Below are 27,137 nucleotides of genomic sequence, written 5' to 3'. Positions count from 1 at the left end.
GCATCCGTGAGACTTCGGGTTGATCTCGATGAGGTCACCGAGGCGGGACGGGAGTGTCGCCTCGATGACCTCGAAGGAGATCGGATCTCCTCCTCCTCAGGACCCGGTGAAAAGCACAGGGACCGTATCCGAGACGGAGGGGACCCAGAAGTCCTGGAGGGAGAAGACCGCTTAGCCGGGGGGGCCGAAGCAGAGGCCTCGGCCAGCCGCTTGTGGTGCTTCTCCCTCCTTTTCTCTTTCCTGGCCTCCCTCTCCTCTGGGCCTACGGCGGGAGGTTGAGTCCCGGCCAGGGGGAGGGAAGCAGAAGTGGCAGCCGCCGCAGCGGGAGCCACAGGTGGACCGGAGGTAGAAGCCGAATCCGGGGTCAGAAGACACGCCAGAATCAGCTTGGACCTCTGGTCCTTGAGTGCCCTGGGGTTGAACGCCGCACAGATGGAACAACCAGAAGACAGGTGTTGAACCCCAAGGCACAACACACACCAAGTGTGGCCATCCGCCGGGGACAGCTTATGGCCACACTCGATGCACTTAGAAAAGATCAATTTTGGGGCCTCAGCCATTTTAACTAAAAGAGAGAAACACACACGTTAGGCCCCAAACACACACACACACACACACACACACACACACACACACACACACACACACACACACACAACCCTAACGGAACCACGAAGGAAGGGGGAGGTAAAAGACCAAAAAATATATAGTTAAACTAGAGAGGGTTTTTATAAAAATGGACCTGTAAAAACACACAACAAAAAAACAGCAGAAAAAGGTAAATTTTTTTCTCACAAAAGTCTCGAAGGCTTGGAGCTGTAGATCAAGCTGCTGTTGGATAACCGCGGCAAACTAGATCTGAGGTCAGTCAGGGTTGGCAGGGGATTATGGGTAGGGGAGGAGCTTGGAGCTCAGATCTAAAGCTGTTGAAAACTGCTGGGTCGGATCCGAATCCCCATAGGTTGCTGCACAAAGGAAGTTAACTACTTCAGATCAGGCAGTTTCTTGACCTTTACCATGAAAACCTGCGCAACAAGAAAATATATGTAAGTAAATCGGTGCACCAGGGATGAGTATGCTCCCAAATCTAAGTAAATGAGTGAAGAGGTTGTTTCAGTGGTTAGTGGTGTGGAGAATCTTGCTACTGAACAGGATTCTCTGGCACAGGGAAGACTGCACTGGGGCACTGGGTGACACCAATTCAAGGAAGAGCAGTGAGACAGAGGTCAGAGGTCTAGTAGTGCTTAGCCAAAAAACTCAGCTCTGTAAACGGCCAGTGTGCAGTCCACTCAGGGGGTAAATGTTGAAAATTCATACCCAGGACAGCAGTGCATATTCTGTTCATGCTCTTAGAGCCAAGGCTATGTCAATTACTGAAACAGACTTGTGTGCACCTTCTTGCTGTTACTTCACCTTTAGCTGGCTTCACAGTTGGTGGCATCCTGTCATACTGGACGTCATATTGGTGACAGTGGTCTTATCTTCCAGTCACTCTAGTAGCAGCAGAAGTGCCATCCGTCTGCCACACTATACACAAATATTAATGCAGTGATTTCCAAAATAGAAGACTGTCCCCAAAGGACAAATACTCCAGAAGTGGAGCAGATAATAATTCGTCCTTAGTATTAGTACCATAAGCTGAAGGAGGAGAGATATGGTCCACATAAGCCAACTTATCAGCATATAAATACAGGGTATAAAACTACTCCAAAAGAGGATATTGCAGCTTTTCTCTTAGAAAGGTCTCCTGACACCTTGGGAAGTTTTAAAGCTAAGAGAAGTGACAGGGCTTAAGGAAACACATTTCTGAGCCAGTTGGAATAAGTCTAGTGAAGAAACCTGGGAGGTGGACTGGGCTGAGGACCTGCTTGGTCTTAGCCGAACTGTTTTTTGGTGATTCCAGTCACAACTTCTCTGAAGGAACTGTTTGAGGGGGAGGGGATCTCAGTTCACAGGCAGGCAACTAAGGCCACTTCCACCTCCAGGGACCTCCATTCAAACTTAGAACTGAAAGCATAATGGCTTCCTCTTCACTAACAATTCATCCAGAATCTGACACTGGGCCCTCAAAGAGGTCTTGGAATCGACCACAGTCTGCAATGCTTCAGTTCTCAAGAATACACTAGCAGTAAGAAGTGTGGCAGCCTGGTCACACAGGAGACCTCAGCTAAACTATGGGCTAGGGGCTGCAAAAGTGCCTTACTGTGTTCAGTGTCAATGGACCTATGCAAATGGGTGGAATTTATGACACTGTCATTGGCTTCCTGTTTCTTTTCCATATGTTGTTTATTCAAGTTATTCTGCTTCACAGTAAAGCTTCCAGAGGCCTTGGCAAATGGTACTGCTGCACAAGAGCAAACACACCCCCTCATAAGAGCTATACAACGCAGAAGAGACTTATTGCCCCTTCTGAATGCCCTTGGGGCGAATCTAGCATAGTGCAGACAGCTGCCCAGGTCATAGTTCAATATGAAAAAAAAAAAAATTAGATTTCTACAGCAGGCTCACTTTCAGATAAAATGTCCAGTATAGTTGAAAGATGATCCCCTATGAGGTAATCATCTTTACCCAGAAACAAGTCAATCTGCTGAACTGAAGATGCTGAAATAGTACGTTACCAAACTTGACACTGCAGCAATAAAGATAATGAAAATTCTGCAAGCTGATGCCCCTCTTATATCACAGATGTCCTGACATCGGTACATGACAGAATCAGGTTGATGGCACAATAAACAGAGCAAAATCATCCTAATTTCTCATCATACACAGCATGATCCATAAAATTATTCTTGACTACTGAGAACGCACTGCTTTGTACTAAATTGTGAAATAAATATTCACCTCTAAAATAGAGAGCAGAAGTGTTACGTTTTCTTGGTCCTTCATAAATATTTCAGCAAACTGGCTTCCCACATCATCGCTGTGCTTTGTTGTGTTCTCCTCTGCAAGAAGGAATTAGAAGTCATAAATGTTCATGTCTTTAAAAAAAAAAAAAAAAAAAAACTCGCACTCTAAATGACCAATGCAGCATAAAGAAAACATTAAAATATTGAATGTCGAGAAAATCTGAACAAAAAGCGCCCATTTAAAACTACTGAAATCACTGACTTGTAGTGAATGTCGGACCCCATTATGAAAGCAGTCTAACAGACAACATATTAACATGTTTGTTTAACACTGTGGACAGTGTTAAAAACCTTATAAGCAGGTGTGTGTTATGCATCTATAACCCTCTTGCTGAAAATAGTATTAACTCCCTGATTCATCTACACTTTGTTTTTAAATTGTATTACCATTTTTAGTCCTTTTCTGAATGTTGCAGCCCTTCCGGATTGTGTTGTGGCCTTAGGGTACTTATATGCCTTCACTGTGTCTACCATTTTCACTCCACAGTCCACAGCTTTATCATTCTGTGTTTTCATTCTCTTACCAAATTCTAGGGTATGGAGGGTGACATATTTATGAGCACACTGTCCTGAAAACAGGGGAAACAACCCTGCATCTTGAGCCGGATTACATACCCAGGAATGCCTTGTACGAGTCAAACAATGCTGCTGCAGTCAGTACTTCTCTCCAAATTTACCTTAATCCAAGACAATATATTTCATCTACAGGTTAGTGGATTAAAAAGGAAAACATGCCATTTAGCTCTAGGGTACAAGGGGATGAAATGGACCGTAACCCTGATGGCTTGACATCAAATAGTGACCTAGGTGCTGGGTGAATCAGCTTGGAGAGTCTGAGTGAGGAGAGAATTGCTACTCTAGGAAAATGCAAAAACTGGCTTCAGATGTACTCTTTTGTTTCAGTTGCTCCCCTGCTTCTCTCCATACCTTGTTCCACTTGTTCTACCCCCCTGCCTTCCATTTTGTTATGCAACAGGTTACCAGATTTTTTTATTTTTTTTTAAACTGGCAGTGGATGTAACCACTCTGCAGTGAAGTGATGCTAGTATTAACACTGACAGTAGTCTGTGAAATCCTTTCCAGATTACTGGGGTAGCCTTTAATTTCCAGACCATCTAGGGAGAAAATTGGTAGGAAGTGACCATGTTGGCTGTCCAGGTGCACCCTGACTAACTTGTTGGGAGGGAAGGCTGCTTATTCCTTGTAATAGAACCCTAGCAGACGGCATAGCCCAAGGCAAGGATCACAAACAGTCTGCATTATAGTTGGAGTGATGTGTGGAGGCATTCATAAAGCAAAAGGGACCACCACTGCAATTCCCTGGAGCAAAGTTCAGTTTAGCCGCACGGATAATAGGAGGTAAAACCCCCCTTCCCAAACAGCAATGCAGTGGTTGCTGAGATAATGGCCTAGGCAACAGTTAGCTTGTCTCTCAGCAACTAGGTGTGTAACAGGAAACAAATGAATAACCACCTGAAAGGGGTTTGATGGTCAGCAGGCATGAGGGGTAGAAATAACTATGAAAAAAAGGAGCACATGCCCATGGCTTAAAGTTTGTACAAAGGCCAAATTCAAGGAAAAAGATTACACAAAAAAATGAACAAAGGTAATCAGATAAACCAGACTAATTATCAAATACCCAAAAACTTTGCAGATAAGCAGCTTTAATCAGCTTAACTTGGTAAAAAAAAAAAATCTTTTTTTTTAGCCATCAACTGTGTTCTGAGATGCCTAATAAACTAACAGTGTCCCACAAAATTATAATGTTGACAATCACTTTATTAGAAAAATATCAAAAATAACGTTAGCAAGCCACAGACTTCACTGTATAATACCTTAAACCCAGCTCTGAAGTAGGCTCATGGAAAATACGCAAATGAACCTTAAGGAAACACTAGTGTTTCAGCTAAATTACTACTGTATGCTGCTTAGCTAAATTACTACTGTATTGTTGCTTACTTTTTTACTATTTTACAAGTAAAGCCAAACCTGATTAGATGTAGACACTTCTCTCCCTTTTATGGGCTCGCCAGTACACAATAAAAGGACAGTTTAGCCATCATCTGAAAACACTGATTTAAAATAAGTCTTGTATCTAAAACATTAGGGCAACCGCAAAACTTCCCAATAAAGAGCAAAAGCAAAACAAGTAAAAAGGTCACATACAGTTAAAAAACTCATAAGCAAAACCATCAAAAAAAGATCATGGTAAGCCAAAATTTCACTCATACCTGGGGGACTTAAAAAAAAAAAAAAAAAAAAAGCGTCCACTCTTCTATCAACAAGCCCTCAGAATTTAATCCAATACCAATAAAAGTAAATAAAACATACAAATGTTAAAAGACTCATCTCTGGCTTACACAATATCACTGGTGTGAACTGAAATCCCCCATTTCCACAGTCTACCCCTCTGTACTACATAAAAGGCACTACAAAAGCAGATAACCATGTGAATTATCCACTCAGTATTTCACAATATTAGATATAACCTGTGTCTGCTATGCAAGGTATACTCCGACCCAATACTGATGGATTTACTGCACATCAGCACGTCAAACAGTATCAGAAATACTCGAAGGATCTAAACCCCTTCTGCAACATCAACAGAACAGTTTGGAGGGACAGGTATATCTCACAGAGGATACTGCTGCTTTGGAACAATCTCCAGCTACACAAAACAAAGTTCATCCTCTTCATATTTCAGCGCAACTTAGATGTATGGATGGGAAACAACATATACCCCAGGAATGCTCCCTGTGCTACTAATGGCCAGAGGCAGCTACTAAATGCTATATCTTATGCATGGGTCCCCTCAAATTATCTATGGTATAATCCCAGTTCATCTCATTAGGGGTAACATATAATTATCAGCCACTAGATGGGTAAGGCCAATCTCTAACCAAATGGGATAAGTCAATTTGATCACAAAAAAGGGAAACTAGGCTTAAAATGGCCTGCAAGGGCAGCTAGCCTTGTATGTACCTCTGAACCTATAATTATGTCCCTCCCTGCAAACTAAAACCTGGAGCAGAAGTATTTTCATTCTTGTAACTACCTGATGACATGGTCTTCCTTAAGAAAGTACAAAGCAGCAATCCCTGCTAAACTTTTTTTTTTGGGGGGGGTAAACATCTTATCTCTCAAAATAAAAGCATATGCTTCAGGGCTTGCGGCTAAACTATTGGCTTTCCTTAGCCACAATACCTAGTCAGCAGAGCTGGCTAAAGATACTAAGCTTAGAACATATAGTCTTTTGTCCAAACAAGGCCAAATTCCACTTCTTTGTAACCCGTACTCCACAAGATTCTCAGAAACAGTAGTACTGTTTTGGCAGGTATGATTTTCTGTGCAATACAGATTGTGTATTTTGACTTGTGTGTAAATCCTACATCCGTAAATAAGCTGCAGTTTTTTTTCTTTATTGTACATTTTTCCTGTATTGCTTATTGCTTTTTTTAATCCTTTTGTTCACTGCTGTATTTTTGAATCCTATGTTTGAACCATATCCATACAATGATACTTGCATTAATTTAGTCCTGTGCGCATGCCACACTCGCACATATGCTGTATCTATCATGCATTGCTGCATATTTGTCTTGTACCATTCATTGTTCTTTTTATTTAATTTACATTTCATTGACTAATTAGGCAGATGTGCATATTACATAATTACATTTACTGCATATTTTGACATCTGCCTGCATAACTGAGTGGGCAAAGTGGTGACACTTTAGTAGGTTAGCTTGGAGAAAAAATAAGCTTGTAATTAACTGCAGAAATGTTTCTGGTTGTATTTGTTTTGCAAATATCATACAATTATGAATTTGGGTATCTAACCGAATTAAAACACATTAAGAAGTATTGTTCACATAGCACAGCCAGACAGTACACATCTAAAGAATTTTACACAACCCAAATGGGATTCACAACAGCCGAGATTTTGTAACATTTTCTTGTAGAACTGTGTGCATTATGTTAAAAAAAGCATAAAATACTTGAAGCAGGAAAAAGTTTGATGTACATTGACAATGCTAGAAAAAGCCTATTTTTATACTTAGTGTCCAAATTGTCCAGAGTAAGTTATTTATACCCATTTTATAAATTCCACAAATATTAAGTATTTATATGCATCTCCGAAATAGAATGAGAGTAATGGAACTGTGTTGCATCAAAGTGAAGCCCATATCCACATCCACATCAGCAATACTACTACTGATAGCATGGGCTTGCGTGCTACGGTTACACAGATACTAGCAGTTTAAGTTTGACAACAGAACTTATTTTTTGTTGAAAGTAGTTGTTCATATAAAATCAGGACAATGAATGAAAAAACAGTATAACCACTGAAAATAAGACTGTGATGAAAAGGTTTGTCGTCCTGTAGTTGCTTACAGTTTGATGTAGTTGAGATTTAAAAGCTTATTTCTTAAGCCCAACTTTCAGACAAACATTCCAGGCAAAAGCTGTCTAGGCCAGATGTGCCTGTGTGTCAGGATGTGGCACTTAACTCATTTTCACCTAGCAGAAGTGAACAACTTCTGCTTTAGTTCAAGCTATATTAGCGCTGAAATAATAAGATGCCAGAATAAGAACTTCACTGCTTGCTAAATGAAGTAATTTATTCATTTGCTATTAACCATTTTATCCTTTTCTGGATTACAGGGGTGCCAAAGCCTTCCAACAAGCAAGCAAAGGGCTGAGGTAGCTTAAGTATAAAAAAAATCTAGAAATTACATTTATATGACAACAGAAGGAGAAAATACTATTTAATCTAGCATTTACATTCACATGTTTTCCTTCCTTCCTCTTCGACTTCATTCACCTATCCCATGTCCTTGAGTACCTCTGTTGATTCCCTCTCCACCACCCATTCCGGCAGCCTAATGCATGGGTCTACAGCCCTCTCTGTGAAAAAGAACTTTTGGAGCTCCAGGGAATAGCTCATATACTCTTGCCTTTGGTGTAGAAGGCTGTGGGTTCTATTCCCACACCAGGTAGCCGGATTACTTTTCCAATGCTGAAACTGCCATGGAATATGGGGGGGGGGGCTACCCTCTTGAGTGCACCTTTCCTTTGGATGAGATGATAAACCAAGGCCCCATCTGCCTGTCTTGGTGGTAGCTTGGTGGATGTAAAAGACATCATGGCACGTACTGAAAAGAGCAAAGACTGGTGCCCTGGCCCAAATTTTTGAATTACTCACACAGCTGTCCTTGAAAAAAGGCCATTAGCTTAGTGGAACTAACCTAGCCAACAAAGTGTACATAAAAATGGTAGTTAGTCCTTACAAAGTGTTGCGTGTTCCCCTTCCTTCCCCCTGTCATCCTTGCTCAGGATGACTCTCTGCATTACTGTGATAGGATATGCACCAGTACTGTACTCCTGCTGTGTCATCTGATCTCAAAAGGACAGCTCCTGCTTCTCCAGCACCTGATATCTCTTCCCATTCTACAGTAGAAGCTTGTGAATTTCCTCCAGAATTCCTTCCAGCAACCTGATTTCACCTTTCTTACATGGTGTCAGGAATGAAATGCAGAAAGTACAGTTGTGTACACTTACCATAAACGTAGATGTTCAAGTGTATTCACTGTTGCAGTCATCACATTTGGGGTATCTGCTTGCAGTAGCCCTCAGTCGGCCTGATTAACAAAGCCTTGGGTCATGTGTCGGATGCTGTCTCTTCTACCGTGATGTCAGGTAGTCAGGGGTATAAAACATGCGGCCGACGTCATTACATCAGTTTTTCTTGCCCCAGATGTCAGGTGCCCCCTTAATGGGAAGCAATAAAAAAAAATTATATATATTTATATATATATATATATATATATATATATATATATATATATATATATATATATATATATATATACATACATACATACACAAGGTTATACCGCCAACAAAAAAGCAAATACACCAAAAAGCTTTTAAGCATAGTAAAGGACAGTAGAGGTATAGTATAGCCAAAAGTCAGGGGGCTGGAGGGAGGGTAACCAGGACTGCAACAGTGAATACACTCGAACATCTAAATTTATGGTAAGTGTACACAACTGTACTATGTTCTTCCTGTTTCACTGTTGCAGTCATCATATTTGGGTAGATTCCCAAAGTTAAGCTATAAGGCCTTGCAAGACTGCAGTGGCAAAGCCAGCTCTGGATTTAGAGAGAAATGGCAAATGGTAATGCTTGGTGAAAGTATGTACAGAACTCCAGGTAGCAGCTTCTAGGATGTCCCTGGTAGGAACACCTATGGGAAAGGCTGTAGAGGTAGATGCAGCTCAGGTTGAATGGGGTCTGATCCCCTGTGCGATAGGTTTTCCATGGTGCTTATAGCAGAAATGAATGCAATGGCCTATCCATTTAGAAATGGTTTACTTTGAAATAGACCTACCCCTCCGCCCCTGCAGCAAATGCCACCAACAGGTGTTCAGATTTCCTTTGAGGTTTAGTCCTGCCCAAGTAAAATCTAAGTTGTCTGTGCACATCTAAGGAGTGCAGTATCTGTTCCCCTTTGTTCTGTGGATTAGGAAAAAAGGTTGGCAAATGAATGGACTGATGAAGAGCCACACTGGATACCACCTTGGGCATGAAGCAGGGAATGGTTCTGAGGGATACCCTGTCCACATGAAAGATGATGAAAGGCTCCACTGCCATAAGGGCCTGTAATTCAGATACCCTTCTTACTGAAGTGATTGCTAAAAGGAAGGCTGTTTTCCAAGAAAGGAATTTTAAATCTGCACTTGCAGCTGGCTCGAAAGGAGGAAGAGTGAGTTCCTCCAACACAAATTTAAGGTCCCAGGATGGAGTTGGGTCGCTCCTGAATGGTCTTACGTTTTTGGCCCCTCTGTGGAACTGCTTGAGCAGTGGATGAGAGAAGAGGGGGTGGGTTCTGTGTTATAATGAGCTGAAATGGATGAAGCGTGAATTTTGATGGAGGGAAAAGAAAGGCCTTTGTTAAGGATCTCAGTTAAATAATGAAGAATATGAAGGTAAGTTGGGCGCTCCTGTGCCCATCCCTTGAGATTGGTTCCAGGCAAAGAATCTTTTCCATTTTTCAGCATAAGACTTTATAGTACTAGGCATCCTTGCCTCTAAAATGATATCAAACACTTGTTTACTGAGGGATGGTAATGGAGAGATTAGGTAATTAGCCAGGCTGCTAGGTTCGGGGTTTGAAGCTGAGGGTGCAGAATATGGTTCTCCTGCTGTGACAACAGGGTAGGAGTCTGAAGCAGGTGCCATGGAGCCACAGTGACACACTGCACAAGAGGGGGTACACCAGTGTTGGTGTGGCCAGTCTGGTGCAATCAATTTTGTCCTCTTTGATCTTTAGTAGTACTTTGGAGAGGAGAGGCAGAGGAGGAAAGGCATAAACTGATAGGTTTTTCCAGCTGAAGGACAAAGCATCCACTTTCAAAGCTTGTTTGTTGGAAGTCATTGTGCAAAATTTGTCCAATTGGTAGTTCAGGGGGGAGGCAAACAGGTCTATATCTGGGCACCCCATTTGTTTGTCAACATGTTGAAAGTCTTTGGTTCCAGTTTCCACTCGTGTGCGTCCATGAGGTTTCTGCTTAGTCTGTCTGCCAGTGTATTAGTTTTCCTGGCAGGAATTGAGACTGTAGATGCACTTGGTAGCTCAAGGCTGTGTTCCACAGCACCATGGCTAGTCTGTAGAGGGGATAAGAATGGGTACCCTCCCCCCCGCTTGTTTATGTACCACACAACACTGGTGCTGTTCGTCTTTACCATTAATTGTCCTGGAAGAATGTGGTCCTTGAAGGCTGTCAGAGCATTCTGTACAGCTAACATTTCTTTTTGATTGATATGCAGGTGCAATTGACTTGGGTTCCATTTGCCCTGAATGCACTTCCCTACCAGGTGAGCCCCTCATGCATAGTCTGATGCATCTGTTGTTAGGGTTTGGGTGGCAGGGGGTGGAGTGAATGGTAGTCCCTTGTTCTGGTGTCAGGCCTCTGCCCACCAAAGGAACTCTAACCGTAGGCAAGGTATGATAGGAATCATTGCTTCTAGATCCTGAGAATGTTGACACCATAGGCTTTTTAGATAACATTTTGTTTCCTCATACGCAGTCTTGCATATGGAATTAGAAGAATGCAGGAGGCCATGAACCCAAAGGCTTGCAGTATTTGCCTTGCAGATATGTAGCAGGGTTTTTGTGGCCATTAGCTTGAAGTAGGTTGTCAAATGAATTTGTTTCTATGGCTTGAGGAAAGCCATCTAGGAAGCTGTATTCAAGCTTGCTCCCAGGAATATAATTTGTCGACAGGGTACCAGGTGTGATTTATTTTCGTTTATGGAGTACCCCATACAAGTTAGCACCTTTTGTACAAATGCCAGAGGATTCAAAAGTATGTCCTGGCTTTCTGCCTGAATTAGACAATCGTCCAGGTATGGGTATATTTGAATATTTCTTTGCTTGCAAAATGCAATGACTGGAGCTAGGCACTTTGGCTTATCTACTGCGCCCAGGGTATTCACAAAAGGCAGTGCAGAGAACTGATAGTGCATGCAGCCTGCTTTGAAGCGTAGGTATCTTCTGCAAAATTCCCTGATTGGGATGTGCAGGTAGGCTTCCTTTAAATCAAGTGTTGCCAACCAGGCACCTTTGCCTAGCATATGAAGCAACTGGTGAAGAGTTAGCATCTTGAATTTTGGAATGACCAAAAAAGTGTTTAAGGTAGACAGGTCCACGATAGGATGCCATAAGTTGCCTTTTCTGGGTACCAGGAAAAGTCTTGAGTAGAAACCTTGTCCCTTTTCCTTTTCTGGTACAGTCTGAATAGACTTTATGCTTGAGAGAGACAGTACTTGCTTTTGAGCCTCTGCCCACTGATTTGGGGGTATATCTGGCCAACAGTTTGGGGTTGGTAATGTGGGGAAGTGAAATCTATATCCTTGGGAAACTGTATTTAAAACCCATTTGTCATGAGTTCCCAGTTTTTTGCCTGCAGAGCAATCTTTCCCCCCAAAGGGGCAGTCAGTTGTGAAGTGCTTGGAAGTTTTAAAGTTAAGTCATTGAGACAGTTTACCACATGGGGGAGTTTTACTACTCCCAGATTTGGAAGTGGGAGCCCCCCATTGGGACTGAAGCCTGGGTGTTCTGCTGGATCTGGGTTTAGACTGAGAAGGCCTGGAAGAGGCAGGAAAGGACCAATTCTTAGAGGGCCAATGCCTACTAAATCTTGGAGGTTGTGCTTTTAGGAAATCTTTAACAGTTTGTATAGATTTAGCTTTTTTCTCCATCTTTTTAAGAACTTCTTCTGCCTTGTTGCCAAACAGGCGGTCCTGATTTAAGGGAGCAACCAGTAATTTAGCTTTAACATGATCTGGCAATGATTGCTCCTTAAGCCGAGCATGCCTTCTAAGTACAGACCCAGTGACAGCAGCCCTGCAAGATGCCTCTAGTACAGACCCAATGACAGCAGCCCTGCAAGATGCCTCTAGTGAATCAAAACCACACTGCAAAGTATGCTTTCCAACCTGTTCAGCAGAATGCATTAAAACCTGTAAATCCTTATTTTCAGCACAATCAGGAATCAACATAATTTTCTGTTTAAGCAATCCAATAATATTCTGCTGTTACTTTAACATATGAAACTGGCAGTTTAAGGCCCTAATGGCCAAGGTTGCAGAAGTATATACCTTCTTACCCCATCTAGCCAGCACCCTGGACTCTATCAGAGGGGGAAGGATTTTTGGCAGTAGTAGCCTTAATGTCCTTGGGTCCTTGTGAAATGGTCTCAGGATTCGCAGTAGGATTTTTGAAAAGGAACTTGTGAGAGTCAGGAACCCTGTAATATCAATCAGGTTTTCTGGGAGCAGGAGGTAAAGAGTCAGGGACCAAACCAGATTCCGAAAAGGCATAATCAACAATGTCTAGTACAGGAGGGATAGCTAAAGGCCTGTGCTGGGGCAGGAGTAAGAAATCCCCAAGCCTCTTTTTTGAATCCGAGTAATCCTGACTTTCCCAATGAAAATGCTCCCCAAGAGTATGCAAAGTTTCACCAAAAGAGAAATCCTCTGGAGGGGAAGCAGAGGGAATGGAGTCGTCAGCATCTGAATCCTCATAGGTAGATAAGGGTAAATCCTGGTCATCAGAGGAAATAGAAATTTCAGAATCCTGGTCAGAAGTATCATAAGCAAAATCAGCCCTAGGTCTCTAGAGGGGGAAGGTTGGCTTCCCCTGATTAAAGTAATAAGGTCTTCAGCCATTCTTATCATTTGTTTTTTAGGCATAGAGGCCTGACAATGCAGTCTGGGCGTCGGTTTTCTAGACATGGTTTGAGTTTTAGGCCTTGAAGAAGAAGATGGCGTCGGTTTGATATGCAAGTCAGTAGGCATGAATACACCCTCAGAAGCCGGTGCCTGCACAGTGGCTCCGGACCCATCCAAGGTAGAGACATCTGCAGGTTCCACAGTTGAAGCATCTCACGGCATACCGGACTCCAAATGGGTCTCAGTAGAGGCCTGCTAAATTGAAGTAGTGGGTATCAGGGGCTGCAAAACACCTCACTGAGTACTGGCGAACTGGTGACTGGCTTAGGAGAAGTGTCGCCGGCAGCTTTGGACCTAGGCTGCCTGTCTGTCTTTATCTTTGCATTTTTTCGGAATGTCGGTAGTCGGATGGCTTACTGTAGACATATCTGGATAATTGAACCGAATACCAAAATATTTAGAAGCGAAAATATACCGATGATGGATAGTTCGCTGTTTAAATAAGGCACAAAACCGACCGTGAGTTACGTCGTGGTCAGGGCCTAGGCAAGGAATACAGTTTGTTTGTGTCTTTCAGCTTTTTCCTGGTTAGGGGTCGCCACAGCGGAACTCCAGTCCGCTAATGATTGGTAGTTGATTTTTACGTGCCAAGTTACCAGCCCTGATGCACAACCTTTCAACGAAGGTACGCCCATTCACGCATGTCTTCACGCAGAAGACGCTCTAGCTGAGAATCGAACTGGACAGTGTCTTACTGTGAGGCGACAACGCTACCGCAGCACCACCACCGTGGGTAGCCAAGGAATACAGTATGAATGGAAATCTTTATGAGGTATTTGCTTTCCACAAGAAATACAGTTATTTACTTTTACTGACATCGGTTTAGAGCAAGAAAAAGTTTGCCCAATGGGGTACTTAGCTTTAGTTGAAGACTTCAGTTCTGAAACTCGAAAATGAAAATTTCAGGAGTTGGCCGACTGGCACTTGCGAACTGCTTCTGCTTTGGGCACAGCAAGAAAGACTGATGGCGTTGGCTGCATGTTTTATATCTCTGACTACCTGACGTCACGGAAGGAGACAGCAACTGACGCAGGACCCAAGACTTTGTTAATCAGGCCGACTGAGGGCTACTACAAGCAGATAACCCAAATGTGATGACTGCAACAGTGAAACACGAAGAACATCTCAGCTGTGTTGTGACCAGAACATTCTGGAGTTGGAAACACTGCCCCATTGTTTCTTTAACTGTCTGTCACAGGATACACATCTGCCTTGTATATGCTGCTGCCATTATCCTCTTACTCTGCTCTTGGTAGTACAGCCCAAGTGAGATCAACACTGAGATACTTTTCCGGTTCACATCAGTTTTACTCCTCCTGCTGATAGTTCACATTACGGATGCTGTGGATTCAGTGCAGTATATGCTGCATTTGTTTGTTTTGAACCTTAACAGACACCTTTCCACCAACTTCCTCATGCTTTCCAAACCCTTCCCTAGATTCTTCTGCATCCTCCACTACTGCACCTGTCCACATGTCATCAAAAGAGTGGCTGATCTTGTTCTTTGTTTTCTCATACAAGTCTGAGACAAACACACTGTAAAGTACTGCTCCAAGATGGACCCTGTGGAACTCCATTAGGCTGTCTTCTTGCCACAAACCTCTGGGTCCTACCATTAAACGATACAGGAGTCCAGTACCTCAGTACTGGTTGTCCAATCCCCTGCCAAGTTTTCATATCAGCTTGCTAAATAGAACTGAAGTAAAGGCATTATAGAACTCTTGTAGGCCATGTATGCTGATCACCTGTCAAAATTCACCTTCAAATCACTCAAAGTGAATTATAATTGACTGCCTTCTGGGCATGAACCCATGTATCTGACTTTTGAATTCCACTGTCATCTATAAAACTAGAACTGGCAGGTACTTAGCCTGGGAAACTTCTCACATTTGGACTCTCTAAAGGATGGTGCTCTCATCTCAAGAATCCAATCTCCAGATCGCTTCAGCTGTTCAAAGTGTCTCAAACCTAAAGGGAACAGCCCCAAGTTACTCTTGATCTCTGTTTCTAAGAATTAGTACACAAGGGTCTGTATAGTGTGGTGTGTGTGTGTGTGTGTGTGTGTGTGTGTGTGTGTGTGTGTGTGTGTGTGTGTGTGTGTGTGTGTACATACAGCGACCAACTGAGTTCCATCAGACGGTTAATTTTCTGCTCCCCTCTCTCATTAGCATTAGGAGTAAAATGTCTTACTCAGCGGAGTTTTTTTTTTTTTTTGTTAAATTTTGTTAGTCCTTTATAATAGTGTTGGTGGTTAAGCTAACAGTCAGGGCAAAACATGTGCATATAACTGTCCCCATCCCACAATGCACAGCCTTCTAATCAAAAGAAAAACAACAAAATTAATGAAGTCACATTACTGAAGAAACCTGTCTTGTTTGTCTGAGGTTGCTAAATAAAACATCAAGTTTTATGTGTATTTTTTTCGGTTCCTTATTTGCTAATGATTTGTTTCTTTTGAATTATGATGACAGTTTCATTGCCATAAATTGAGTAAGATTATTGTTAATCACAGATTCATTGCCATCTATTATTTTTAAGCAATTTTACTGTCATCTAGTCACCATGGAAAATATTTATTTATTTATTTAACATTTGTTTACTGGGAAACTCCGACTTGGAACACAGCCAATTTTCAGTGGAGGCTTGGGGAGAAACGCTCCAGATATATGTAAACGTTTGTCAAAATAGACTCAAGGAGCTTAAGGAATTAAAAAAAAAAATGTAAATGTGGGACAGGTGCCAATAACACTCCTCATGTCTGAAATGGCCAGGAAAAGTGCACATCTCAATGTTTTACCTGTCCTTCCTTTCAGCCTTCCACACTCACGGATGAGAAGAATCGCCCATCTTTTCTGACTGTAGGAATCTTTTTCTCCTGCCCTACATTTTACTCAGTTTCCAAAAAGGCCAATTTTGGCTGACTAGAAACAGCATGCTTCCCCCTAAGTCACTTCAAACTGGTGTCTCTACCCACCTAGGACTTACTGCAGTTACCTCTTTAATGCCTCTTGGCAGTCAAATGATTAAGGAATTCATGACTGATGGCTGGCTGAATCATAATTGAATACAGCTAAAGTACAGTTTTGTACCTACCATAAATGTAGATGTTCGAGTACTCATACAGCTGCAGTCATAACAGATGGGTTATCCTGCAGTCAGGCAGGTCCTCGGTCGGCCGAATTCCAAAGTCTAGGTCCGGTGTCGGTTGTCGTCGCTTCTTCCCGGACGTCAGTGCGTCAGGGGTATAAAAGACGCAGCCGACACCATTTTCTTCAGTTTTTCTTGCCCCAGATGTCAGGTGCCCCCAGAAGGAAGGCAAACATAATGTTATGCAAAGATGCAAAGTTGATAAATCAAAAACAGTAGTTGCAAGCAAATACACCATAAAAGAATACCCCAAAAAGGTTATATGAAAAGTGTTTGTCATAAGGCCTGTCCTAAGAGGGATTGGAGGGAGGGAAACCTGGACTGCAGCTGTATGAGCACTCGAACATCTACATTTATGGTAGGTACAAAACTGTACTATGTTCATCGTGCATACAGCTGCAGTCATAACAGATGGGTAGAATCCCAAAGCTAAGTAAGGGTGGTAGGCACTAAGTGGAACTAGGAGGGGCTAGCATGCCCTGCAGGACTGCTGTGGCAAAGCCCGCTCTAGATTTTGAGTATAGTGGGAGGTGATAGTGCTTGGAGAAAGTGTGCACTGAACTCCAGGTGGTTGCTTCCAAAATGTCCTTGGTAGGGACCCCCCTGAGGAAGGCTGCAGAGGTAGCTGTGGCTCTGGTGGAGTGGGATCTGATGCATGCAGGCACAGTTTTTCCATGAAATGAGTAACAAAAGCGTATGCAGTGGGCTATCCATTTTGAAATTGTCTGTTTGGAAATAGCCTTTCCCTGAGCACCTACACAGAGTTGCTCAGATTTCCTGAATGGCTTTGTTCTGTCCAAGTAGTAACGTAGTTGTCTGTGAATGTCCAAGGAATGTAGTAGTCTTTCCCCTTTGTTTTGTGGATTAGAATAAAAGGTAGGTAAGTGGATAGTCTGATTCAAAGCTACACTGGATACTACCTTTGGCATAAAGGTAGGATTGGTTCGTAAGGAAACTCTGTCCTGATGGAAAATGATGAAAGGTTGCACAGCCATGAGGGCCTGTAGCTCCGAAACCCTGCATGCTGAGGTGATAGCCAGAAGAAAGGCTGTTTTCCATGACAAGTACTGTAACTCTGTTGAAGAAGCTGGCTCAAAGGGAGGAAGGGTCAGCTTTTCCAATACGTAGTTGAGGTCCCAAGCAGGGACTGGTGGTTTCCTTGGGGGTTTTATATTCTTTGCCCCTCTGAGGAACTGCCTTAAGAGAGGGTGAGAGAATAATGGAGGATCTGTGTTGTATTGTGCAGAAATGGCTGAAGCGTGGATCTTGATGGAGGAGAAGGAAAGTCCATTGTTTAACATCTCAGCTAGGTACTGTAAATTTTGAGGTATATTTATTACCCGAGGATTCTGTCCCTTTTCGAGATTCCAGGCATAAAATCATTTCCATTTGGCGGAGTAAGCCTTTCTAGTCGGAGGTCTTCTGGCCTCCAAGATGACATCCTGCACCTCCTTGGAGAGGAGAAACTGTTGGGAAATCAAGGAATTCTCCATGCAGCTAGATTTAGAGTTTTGAGATGGCTGTGAAGGGTTTTGTAGTTGTGCTGGGACAACAGAAGAGGGACTAGAGGTAGGATCCATGGTGGGGAGTGTGTCAGGCTCCTCAGGAGCGGATACCAGTGTTGTCTTGGCCAGTCTGGAGTGATGAGAATAATTTTCGGCCTCTCTGCTCTGGCTTTTAATAGAACTTTGGGCAGCAGAGGAAGAGGCGGGAAGGCATAGACTGTCAGTGTTGCCCAATTGAAGGAAACTGCATCCACTTTCCAGGCCTGAGGATGATAGGTCCTTGAACAAAAATTTTTCAACTGGCAATTTCTGTGGGTAGCAAAGAAATCTATGTCTGGTTGTCACCATGCACGAGTTATCTTTGTGAAAAGTTGAGGATGCAACTTCCATTCGTGTGGATCTGTCATATTTCTGCTTAGGTTGTCTGCCAGTGTGTTTTCCTTCCCTGGCAGGAATTGTGCCTGCAGTTGAATTTGCAATTCTTGTGCTGTGTTCCATAGGGTCATGGCTTGCCTGCACAGGGGGTATGAATGAGTTCCTCCCTGTTTGTTTATGTACCACATCACTGTGGTGTTGTCTGTCCTTATCAATAGCTGGCCTGGATGCAGTAGGTCTTTGAAGGTCATAATAGCCTTCTGCACGGCTAGCATTTCCTTTTGGTTGATGTGGAGGTGCTTCTCTTTTCGGGTCCATTTTCCCTGAATGCACTGATCTGTCATGTGTGCTCCCCAGGCGTAGTCTGAGGCATCTGTTGTGATGGTTTGAGTTGCTGGAGGTACACAGAAAGGAAGACCTGTGTTTCTTTGGCAAGCTTGAGTCCACCACAAAAATTCCTTTTGAAGGCATGGAATGAGTGGGATAATGGTTTCCAAGCTGTGGCTGTGTTGAGACCATAAGTTTTTCAGGTACCATTAAAGTTTCCTCATATGCAGCTTTGCACATGGGATTAGTAGGATGCAAGATGCCATGAATCCCAGAGCCTGCAGGATTTTCCTTGCAGTTAGCCTGGTGTAAGTTGCCATTTTTCTGAAGTATTGAGACAGTTGTCCTTGCTTGTCTGGCGTGAGGTAGGCCATCTGGGTGGTTGTATCCAAGCTGGCACCCAGGAAGATTATTTGTTGAGAGGGTATTAGTTTTGATTTCGTTTTGTTGACTGTGTATCCCAGGAGGTTCAACAGTTTTATTACAAACGCCAGGTGCTGCAGTAGTATGTCCTTGCTGTCCGCTTGGATCAGGCAGTCGTCCAGATATGGGTAGATTTGTATCCCTTGTAGTCTGCAGAAGGCGATTACTGATGCCAGGCATTTCGTAAACACTCTGGGCGCAGTAGATAAGCCAAAGGGCAATGCAGAGAATTGGTAATGGGTTGAACCTGCAAGAAATCTGAGGTATCTTCTGCAATCTTGTCTGATAGGGACATGCAGGTATGCCTCCTTGAGGTCCAATGTTACCAGCCAAGACTCCTTGCCCAGCATGGGAAGAAGCTGCTGTAATGTGAGCATCTTGAATTTTGGCACCTGTAGATATGTGTTTAGGATGGATAGGTCTAAGATAGGTCACCAATCTTTGTCTTTCCTCGGTACCAGGAATAGTCTGGAATAAAACCCTTGACCTTGTTCTTTTGCAGGTACCTCTTGAACTGCTTTCATGTCTATGAGAGCTGAAACTTGTTTTTGTGCCTCTGCCCTTTGATTTTGTGGCAGGTTTGGCATGCCTCATTTTTGGAAGGGTGTGAAAGTTGAACCTGTAGCCTCTGTCTATAATGTCCAGAATCCATTTGTCTTTTGTAACAATATTCCAATTTTTTGAGAATAATGTCAATTTTCCACCCAAAGGTGCTGCCATTAAAGCTTTGCTTGGCAGGTGTAGGGGGAAGTCATTGTGTCTGTTTTCTAAAAGACTGTGATCTATCTTCTCCACCTCTTGGGGTTGGTGCTTGCCACTGTCTGGCTCTGAAGGATCCTTGAGGTTGTCCTCTGCCCCTTGGGCGCCTGTATCTGCCCCTTTGAGGTCTGTCCGTGGCTGGAAAGGACCAATTTTTCCAAGGTCAGTTTCTGCTAAAATGTGGAGGCTGTACCTGCAGGAAATCTTTCACTGTTTGCATTGATTTCGCTTTTTCCTCCATTTTCTTTAGCACCTCCTCAGCTTTAACACCAAACAATACATCTTTTTGAAGAGGTGCATCTAATAATTTAGCTTTGACATGATCTGGTAAGGTTTGCTCTTTGAGCCAAGCATGCCTACGTATAACAGACCCCGTAACAGCAGCTCGACATGAGGCCTCTAAAGCATCAAAACCACACTGCAAGGTATGTTTACCCACTTGCTCTGCACCATGCAACAAATCCTGCAACTCTTTTAAATCTGGTTGTTCTGGTTGTGTCATCTTGCTTTTCAGCTGAGTTATCAAAAACTGTTGATACTTTAACATATGGAACTGACAGTTTAATGCCCTCATGGTTAAAGTGGCCGAGGTGTACACCTTTTACCCCACCTTTCTAAAGCTCTGGAATCTCTCTCTGAAGGTAATGGATTTTTAGCTGTAGAGGCCTTAATTCCCTTGGGACCCTGTGAAATTGTTTCTGGGTCAGCAGTATGGCTTTTATATAGGAACTGGTGAGAATCAGGAACCCTGTCTGGTTTAACAGGAGCTGGAGGCAAAGAATCAGGATTAAGGCTGGCTTCTGTGTACACATCATCCAATATATCTAAAACAGGAGGGATAGCCAGAGGCCTATGCTGGGGCAGCAGAAGAAATTCCCTGAGCCTTTTCTTGGAATCTGAATAATCTTGGCCTTCCCAGTGAAAGTGTTCCCTCAATGTATGCAGGGTTTCCCCAAAAGAGAAGTCCTCAGGAGGGGAGACCGAGGGAATAGACTCCTCAACATCAGAGTCTCCGAATGGAGAATAGGCATAATCCTGGTCCTCAGATAGTTCTGAGGTAATAGAAGTTTGATCTGAGGAAGGGTCGTCTTCCTCTAATCTGGGCCTTTTGTCAGAGGGGGGATGAGAACCCCTGATAAGAGTAATCAAATCCTCAGCCATTTTAAGCATCTGTTTTTTAGGCATGGTGCCTTGAGAGGGGGTCTGAGGAACCTGTTTTTTTGGTTTTCATGGCTGCTTTAGATTTAGTGAAGGCTTTAATAGAGAAGGAGGAAGGCCTGAAGACCCCTTGAGAAATGGCAGGCCTGTCTAAATTCTGAGTTTCCCCGCCAGGAGTGGTGTCTGGATCTGTAGTAGGAATGGGGGCCAAGGAGCCTGCGACCTCGGGTACTAAGACACCAGTAATGCATTGTCATCGGTACTCAGGGGCTGCGTAGGTGCCTCGCTGAGTACCGGAGAACCGGTAGTCGGCCTTAGTATGGTTTCAGTAGGTGGTGCGGACCTCGTGTGTCGGTCCTTATCTTTGCGTTTTTTGCTCAAAACTGGAGTCGGAGTATCCGACGACATAATATAATTACATTTTTTGCCAAAAGTGAAGGCGAACTCACCGATGCTTAATAGTGCGCTTATTGAATCTAGCACAAAATCGGCAGGCCGAGACGTCGTGGTCTGGGCCTAAGCAAGGTATACAGAAAGAGTGGAAATCCTTATGCGGTATTTGCTTCCCACATGAAATGCAATTATTAACTTTGTCTGACATCGGTCTGAGGCAAGAAAAGTTTCCCCAACGGGGTGCTTAGCTTTCAAGAATACTTCGGCTGAAATACTTTCGTAAATCTCAGGAGCTGGCCGACCGGCACTTGCGAACTGCTTCGGCTTCGGGCACCGCACGTCAAGAAAGACTGAAGAAAATGGCGTCGGCTGCCTCTTTTATACCCCTGACGTCGACAACCGAAGCCGGACCTAGACTTTGGAATTCGGCCGACCGAAGACCCGCCTGACGGCAGGATAACCCATCTGTTATGACTGCAGCTGTATGCACTATGAACATCTGTTAGATACCAATGACAATTTGCAATTTGTACACGAATATGCAGTAAGCCAACTTTTACACACATACATATTTTACCTATTTCTTCTAACTACAGTGCCAAATCAGGCTGACACATGATTTTGCAGTGTGAGACATCCTTGTGTCAATCTCTACAATGCACTTATGTAAGAACATAAATCTAAGCAGAAGATATAACCGAGGATTGTTTTTCTAACCCTGTGCATGAAATTTACATTTGTCTACTAGCCAGAAACACGGTTCTTCCAGCCTAGGCTTAACTGCTTTGTCCTTGCGCTTCTTCGAAGAAGCGGGCGTCGGAGCATCCGACGGCATTTTATAATTGCACCGCTTCCCAAAGACTAACCTGGCACAATTCAACCTTCTCTTTATAGTGCGTTTATTAAATCTAGCACAAGAGCGACAGCCAACAACGTCGTGCTCAGGCCCTAAACAAGGAATACACAAAGTATGATAATCTCTATGCGGTATCTGTTTCCCACAAGAAATGCAATTATTCACTTTTTCTGACATCCGGTAAACCACTGAGGCAAGAAAAACTAAAATATTCCCCACGGGTACTTAGCCAACTTTGACTCGGTCTGAAACTTCGAAAACGAAAAATCTCAGAACGCCAACCGGCACTTGCAATGCTGCTTCTGCATCGGACCATGCGGCAAAAAAGACTGAGGATATGACGTCGGTCATGCGCATTTGTACCCTGACGCCCTGATGTCAGTCAAATGCCTTGACCGATATACTTTGATATTCGGGCCGACCGAGGACAGCGGACTACCCAAGTGTAAGGACTGCAGCAATGTGAGATGAAGAACATCATCTTAATTTCATCTGTCTGTTCATAGGTACAGCACATGGCAAGAACTTCTGGGACTCAACATGAAGTCTGAACAGGCATTTCACTTGTCTTGTACTGAAAATATCTGCATACAAGTCAGAGCAGGATAGGCTTAACTTAAATTTTAAAGCACTGCATTCTTGTTTTTAACTCGCATTGTGTTGTCTTGTCTCTTGTATGATGTCTTATGATAATATGCATACTCTTTAGAAAGCATCAAGTCTCATTCAATTAATTTCTATAAAGTGATACCCAGACTATTAAACATTAAAAACTTTCAGCTGAAAAAAGCAAATGTTTGCATTTCATCAGCTAAAAAGATATTTCTCATATTTCATGTGCTTAATTCATCATTCTCTTTCGGCTTTTCCCGTTAGGGGTCGCCACAGCGGATCATCTCTTTCCATTTCTTCCTATCCTCTGCATCTTGCTCTGTCACACCAACCGCCTGCATGTCCTCTCTCACCACGTCCATAAACCTCATCTTAGGCCTTCCTCTATTCCTCTTACCTGGCAGCTCCATCCTTAGCATCTTTTTCCCAATATACCCATCATCCCTCCTCAGCACATGTCCAAACCAACGCAATCTCGTCTCTCTTGCTTTGTCTCCAAACTGTCCAACATGAGCTGACCCTCTAATATACCGATTCCTAATCCTATCCATCCTAGTCACACCGATTGCAAATCTTAACATCTTTAACTCTGCCACATCCAGCTCTGACTCCTGCCTTTTTGTCAATGCCACTGTCTCCAACCCATATAACATAGCTGGTCTCACTACACTCTTGTAGACCTTCCCTTTCACTCTTACGGATACCCGTCTGTCACAAATCACTCCTGACACTCTTCTCCACCCATTCCACCCACATTTCATGTGCTTAATTACTGTACTAAATACAACAGACTCAGTACCACAACTAAGCTACATCGAAACAAAAGCACTAAGTGTAGTCTGCCTTTCAAACACTAAGTATGAACTGGATAGTGAGGCTTGAATATACAGCATGATCAGTGCATTCAGCATTAATGGTCTAAGGAAACTTTACAAACCAACCTACACCCACCTAGTATTCCTTCCATTATACCAGAGTTCAGAACCTTTGTCTAGCTGAGGTTAATCATATTCAAGCTTTGTGTCTGTTACACTGGATTACTCCAATATGTGTTAGGCCTTCATTTCAATGATTCATATAGGTCTGTGGCCTCCTCCCCTGCTTATAACGTGATGAGTAGAGCACAGTGTCTGCCAAATTTTGCGGTTTGCTCCTGCCTGCTTCTTCTTCTTTTGGCTTTTCCCAGTTAGGGGTCACCACAGCGGATCACCTGTCCGGTCATGATTGGCAGTGGAGTTTTAGTGTCGAGTTGCCAGCCCGGCACTCAACCTTCCACAGAGAAAACACACACACACACGCACACACACGCACGCAAACACACGCAAACACGCGCACACACACACACCTAGGGCCAATTTAGAATGTCCAATCCACCTACAGCATGTCTTTACTTTACTTAAATACTACCTCAAATTTCAACCCTCATTTATAAAAATGGTAGCCTCTCTAATCAAAACCACTGCACCACACTATTTAGCTCCACCAACACAATTAACACAGTCAACTCTTTCTCCCTTAGGTCCGTCCCCACCTCCATTATCAAAAACTCCTTGAAATCTAAAACCCACCACTGTGGACCTTGACCAGCTCCTGCAAGAATACATTAAGAATGTAGTAGATGCAATAACATACACATTATCCATCTTAATAAACTGCTCAGTAAATGAAAAGCATGTCCCACAACTCTGGAAAAAAAATCCTTTATCATACCCTTGCATAAGGGTGACTCCTCCACTACCCTCTCCAACTACAGACCCATTGATATTCTGTCACGTCTTTCAAAAATCCTAGAAAAGTGTATCCACTCGCAGTTTCATAAATTCTTTTTGAAACACAATCTCCTCTAACTCAACATGGCTTCAGACCTTATCACAATAAACACTACAGCCACACTCGGTTTCATCAATACAGTTAACATAACAGAAATTCTGATAAGTCTTGGAAGAGGGTGGATACAACATTATCAAAGACATTAGACACGGTCAGTCACCAATAATTCCTATGCAAACTTTCATCCTTAGGCCTCACTGACTTCATGCTCCTTTTGTTACACAGCTATTTGACAAACAAGCAACATATTGTTAAATGGGACAATCACTAATCCACCTTCTTACCCATGCCCTTTAGTTTGCCTTAAGGTTAAATCCTATACCCCTTATTGTTCAAATAATTTATAAACAACTTGGATACTTCATTCAAGCATACCATAATAGTCCTATACACTGATGACTCTATTGTGCGCCCCCCCTCCCAACATACCATTGGGCTAGCACCAGAGTGGAAGAAGAGTGAAATTTAAAAAATAAATAAACATCCTGATGAAAGATAGCAGCAGCCCCCTTTAGGATGTTCTTAAGATCCTCACTGCCCCCTGCATAAAATTCAGGATTTGGACCAGGGATAGACTGGTGAACTGGTATACATCCAGCAAGGGATGTATGGCCCAGGGATGGATGTCAGAATGAGGAAACAGGAGTAAAACAAGGGCAAAAATAAATAAATAAAGGTCACAGCCAAGCCTGTCTTCTCATGGCTAGATCTGAGCTCTATGCTTGAAATGCACCATCCATAGCATTATCAATCAGACACAGCGGTGAGAAAGAAAACCGGATCACCATATGGGTTTCTAACTGGGTCCTTAGTTCAACCACAGGCACATGTTTCAGAGTATCTGCCACTGTTTTTTGCCAGAGCTCTCTGACACCTAGGCATAATCACCACATAGTTCAGAGATCTTATTGAGAATGTGTCTGACACATGAGCCTCCCTTGCCTATCCATCATCCTAGATCCACTACTTGAAGGAAGGATGGTCTGTGCATTCTCTGGGACATCCTTCTTGGTTGTAGCAAAGATGACTATTGAGTCCACAAGAGGACCCTTACTCCAGTGATGTCTATCCTTGGTGGTCCACAGCACTATCACACTTCTGGGGTACTGGTTCAGTGACATCAGGCTCCATTCATCTTTTGTTTTAGACCACATCCACTACCTTGCCCAGAGGCAGAACTACACAGGCCATTGAGGGAGAGGACCTACAGGCCCAGTGCAAGATTTCTTCTCCCAGGGATTTGGAGGGAACTCCCAGGGATTTGGAGTGAACTGACCATGAACACCCCTTTGACCCATCGTTTTCAGTATTTTGATGAAGGTGGTGTCCTCCCCAAAGGGATTTTAGGGGAACCCCTCTTGTCAAAATATGTATCTGGAAAGGGAGACTTCAAGGAGGAGTCTAGGTGCTTCTTCTTACATTACATCTTCCTGGGGTTGGGAGGGGGTAGTCATCTGAACTCTCTCTCTCGCTCCCTCTCTATCTCTCTCTCTATCTGGAAGAAGGCATCTCAGATTTCCACACCATAGGCCTACTACAAGAAGCTCTGTCCTTTGGAAACCCTGATTAAGTCCAGTCCGAAATCCTGCCCTGACAGTGTTATGGAATGAAACAGATGGATGGTGTGCCTGCCCTGGCAAACAATGCAGTGGTCTCCCTGCATCAAAAGATCAACAGAAACGTCCAGGCCCTAAACACTTGGCAGTAGCAGCACTGGAACCAAAGTTGGACAGTACAGACCTTCCCTGACCCAAAGAAGTCGCTGAGGATTTCAGCACAAAAGGTTCAAACAATGAAGTCATCAATATTGGCAGCAGCTCAGATGACACCAAGGTCAAAGTACGTTCTGAACAGTCAATGTAGAGACCTTTGGCCCAAGTCAGTCCAAACAACCCAGCTATCACAGAAACAACCAAAGATGCCAAGGGCTTCAGCAGAAATAAAGGAACATATTCCAATGCCAAAGGAGCAGTCACAGTAATTGGCACGGATTCCATCACTACTGGTACCAAATTGGGGCAGAGGGGGAAAGGAAGAGAAGGATGGAAGAGAGTTTTTTTTTTTTAACCATCTTAGGCATCAAAAGGGCTGAGATGACACCATATCAAAACTGAGCCTTAAAGGACATCATCATCTGCTACCAATCAACAGAGGTAGGTCTCCTAAGGGAAATGTAAGACCTACGTGAAGATGCAGAGGCTGGTCAAGAACAGAGAAACCTGGGCAATCTTTGTTAGAAGAAAAACTTCCAGCCTTATGTTTTGGCACTTAATCTGTGGCTCCTGTGGACTCCTGTCAAGGAGAGACTTGGCTGGGGCTTGCCACAGAAAATGCCCCTGGTCTAGGTAGGAGTAGTTCTAGGCTCTTTAGCAGGAGACTTCTCTAACACAGAAACAACAGCCATATCAGAATCTTCCAACTTTTGTTTCTCCTTTTCTTTTCAGGCCTTGAAACTGTGGAAGATATCTAAATCCTCCACAGACAATTTTTTCCACCAGTGCCAAGTCAGAGGGCCCAGTCCCTTCAATACTAACTTATTTTCATGTCAGA

General features: G+C 43.3%; 1 protein-coding gene across 5 annotated transcripts in view; it reads right to left on the bottom strand.

Annotated features, from left to right (window-relative positions):
- Positions 1-27,137, bottom strand: part of USO1 (USO1 vesicle transport factor) — a 1,866,649-nt gene that overhangs the window by 1,425,484 nt on the left and 414,028 nt on the right. For all 5 annotated transcript variants that reach the window (XM_044061107.1, XM_044061108.1, XM_044061110.1 and 2 more), the window contains one exon: positions 2,842-2,942. In XM_044061107.1, the coding sequence (XP_043917042.1) occupies positions 2,842-2,942 (101 nt within the window). The remainder of the gene's footprint in view (positions 1-2,841; positions 2,943-27,137) is intronic.

This window comes from Protopterus annectens, chromosome 2.part0 (genome assembly GCF_019279795.1).
Source record: "Protopterus annectens isolate FY-2018-M chromosome 2.part0, PAN1.0, whole genome shotgun sequence".
NCBI lineage: Eukaryota > Metazoa > Chordata > Ceratodontiformes > Protopteridae > Protopterus > Protopterus annectens.
Note: the sequence above shows the minus strand (reverse complement) of the source record. Positions and strands in the feature narration are given on the sequence as shown.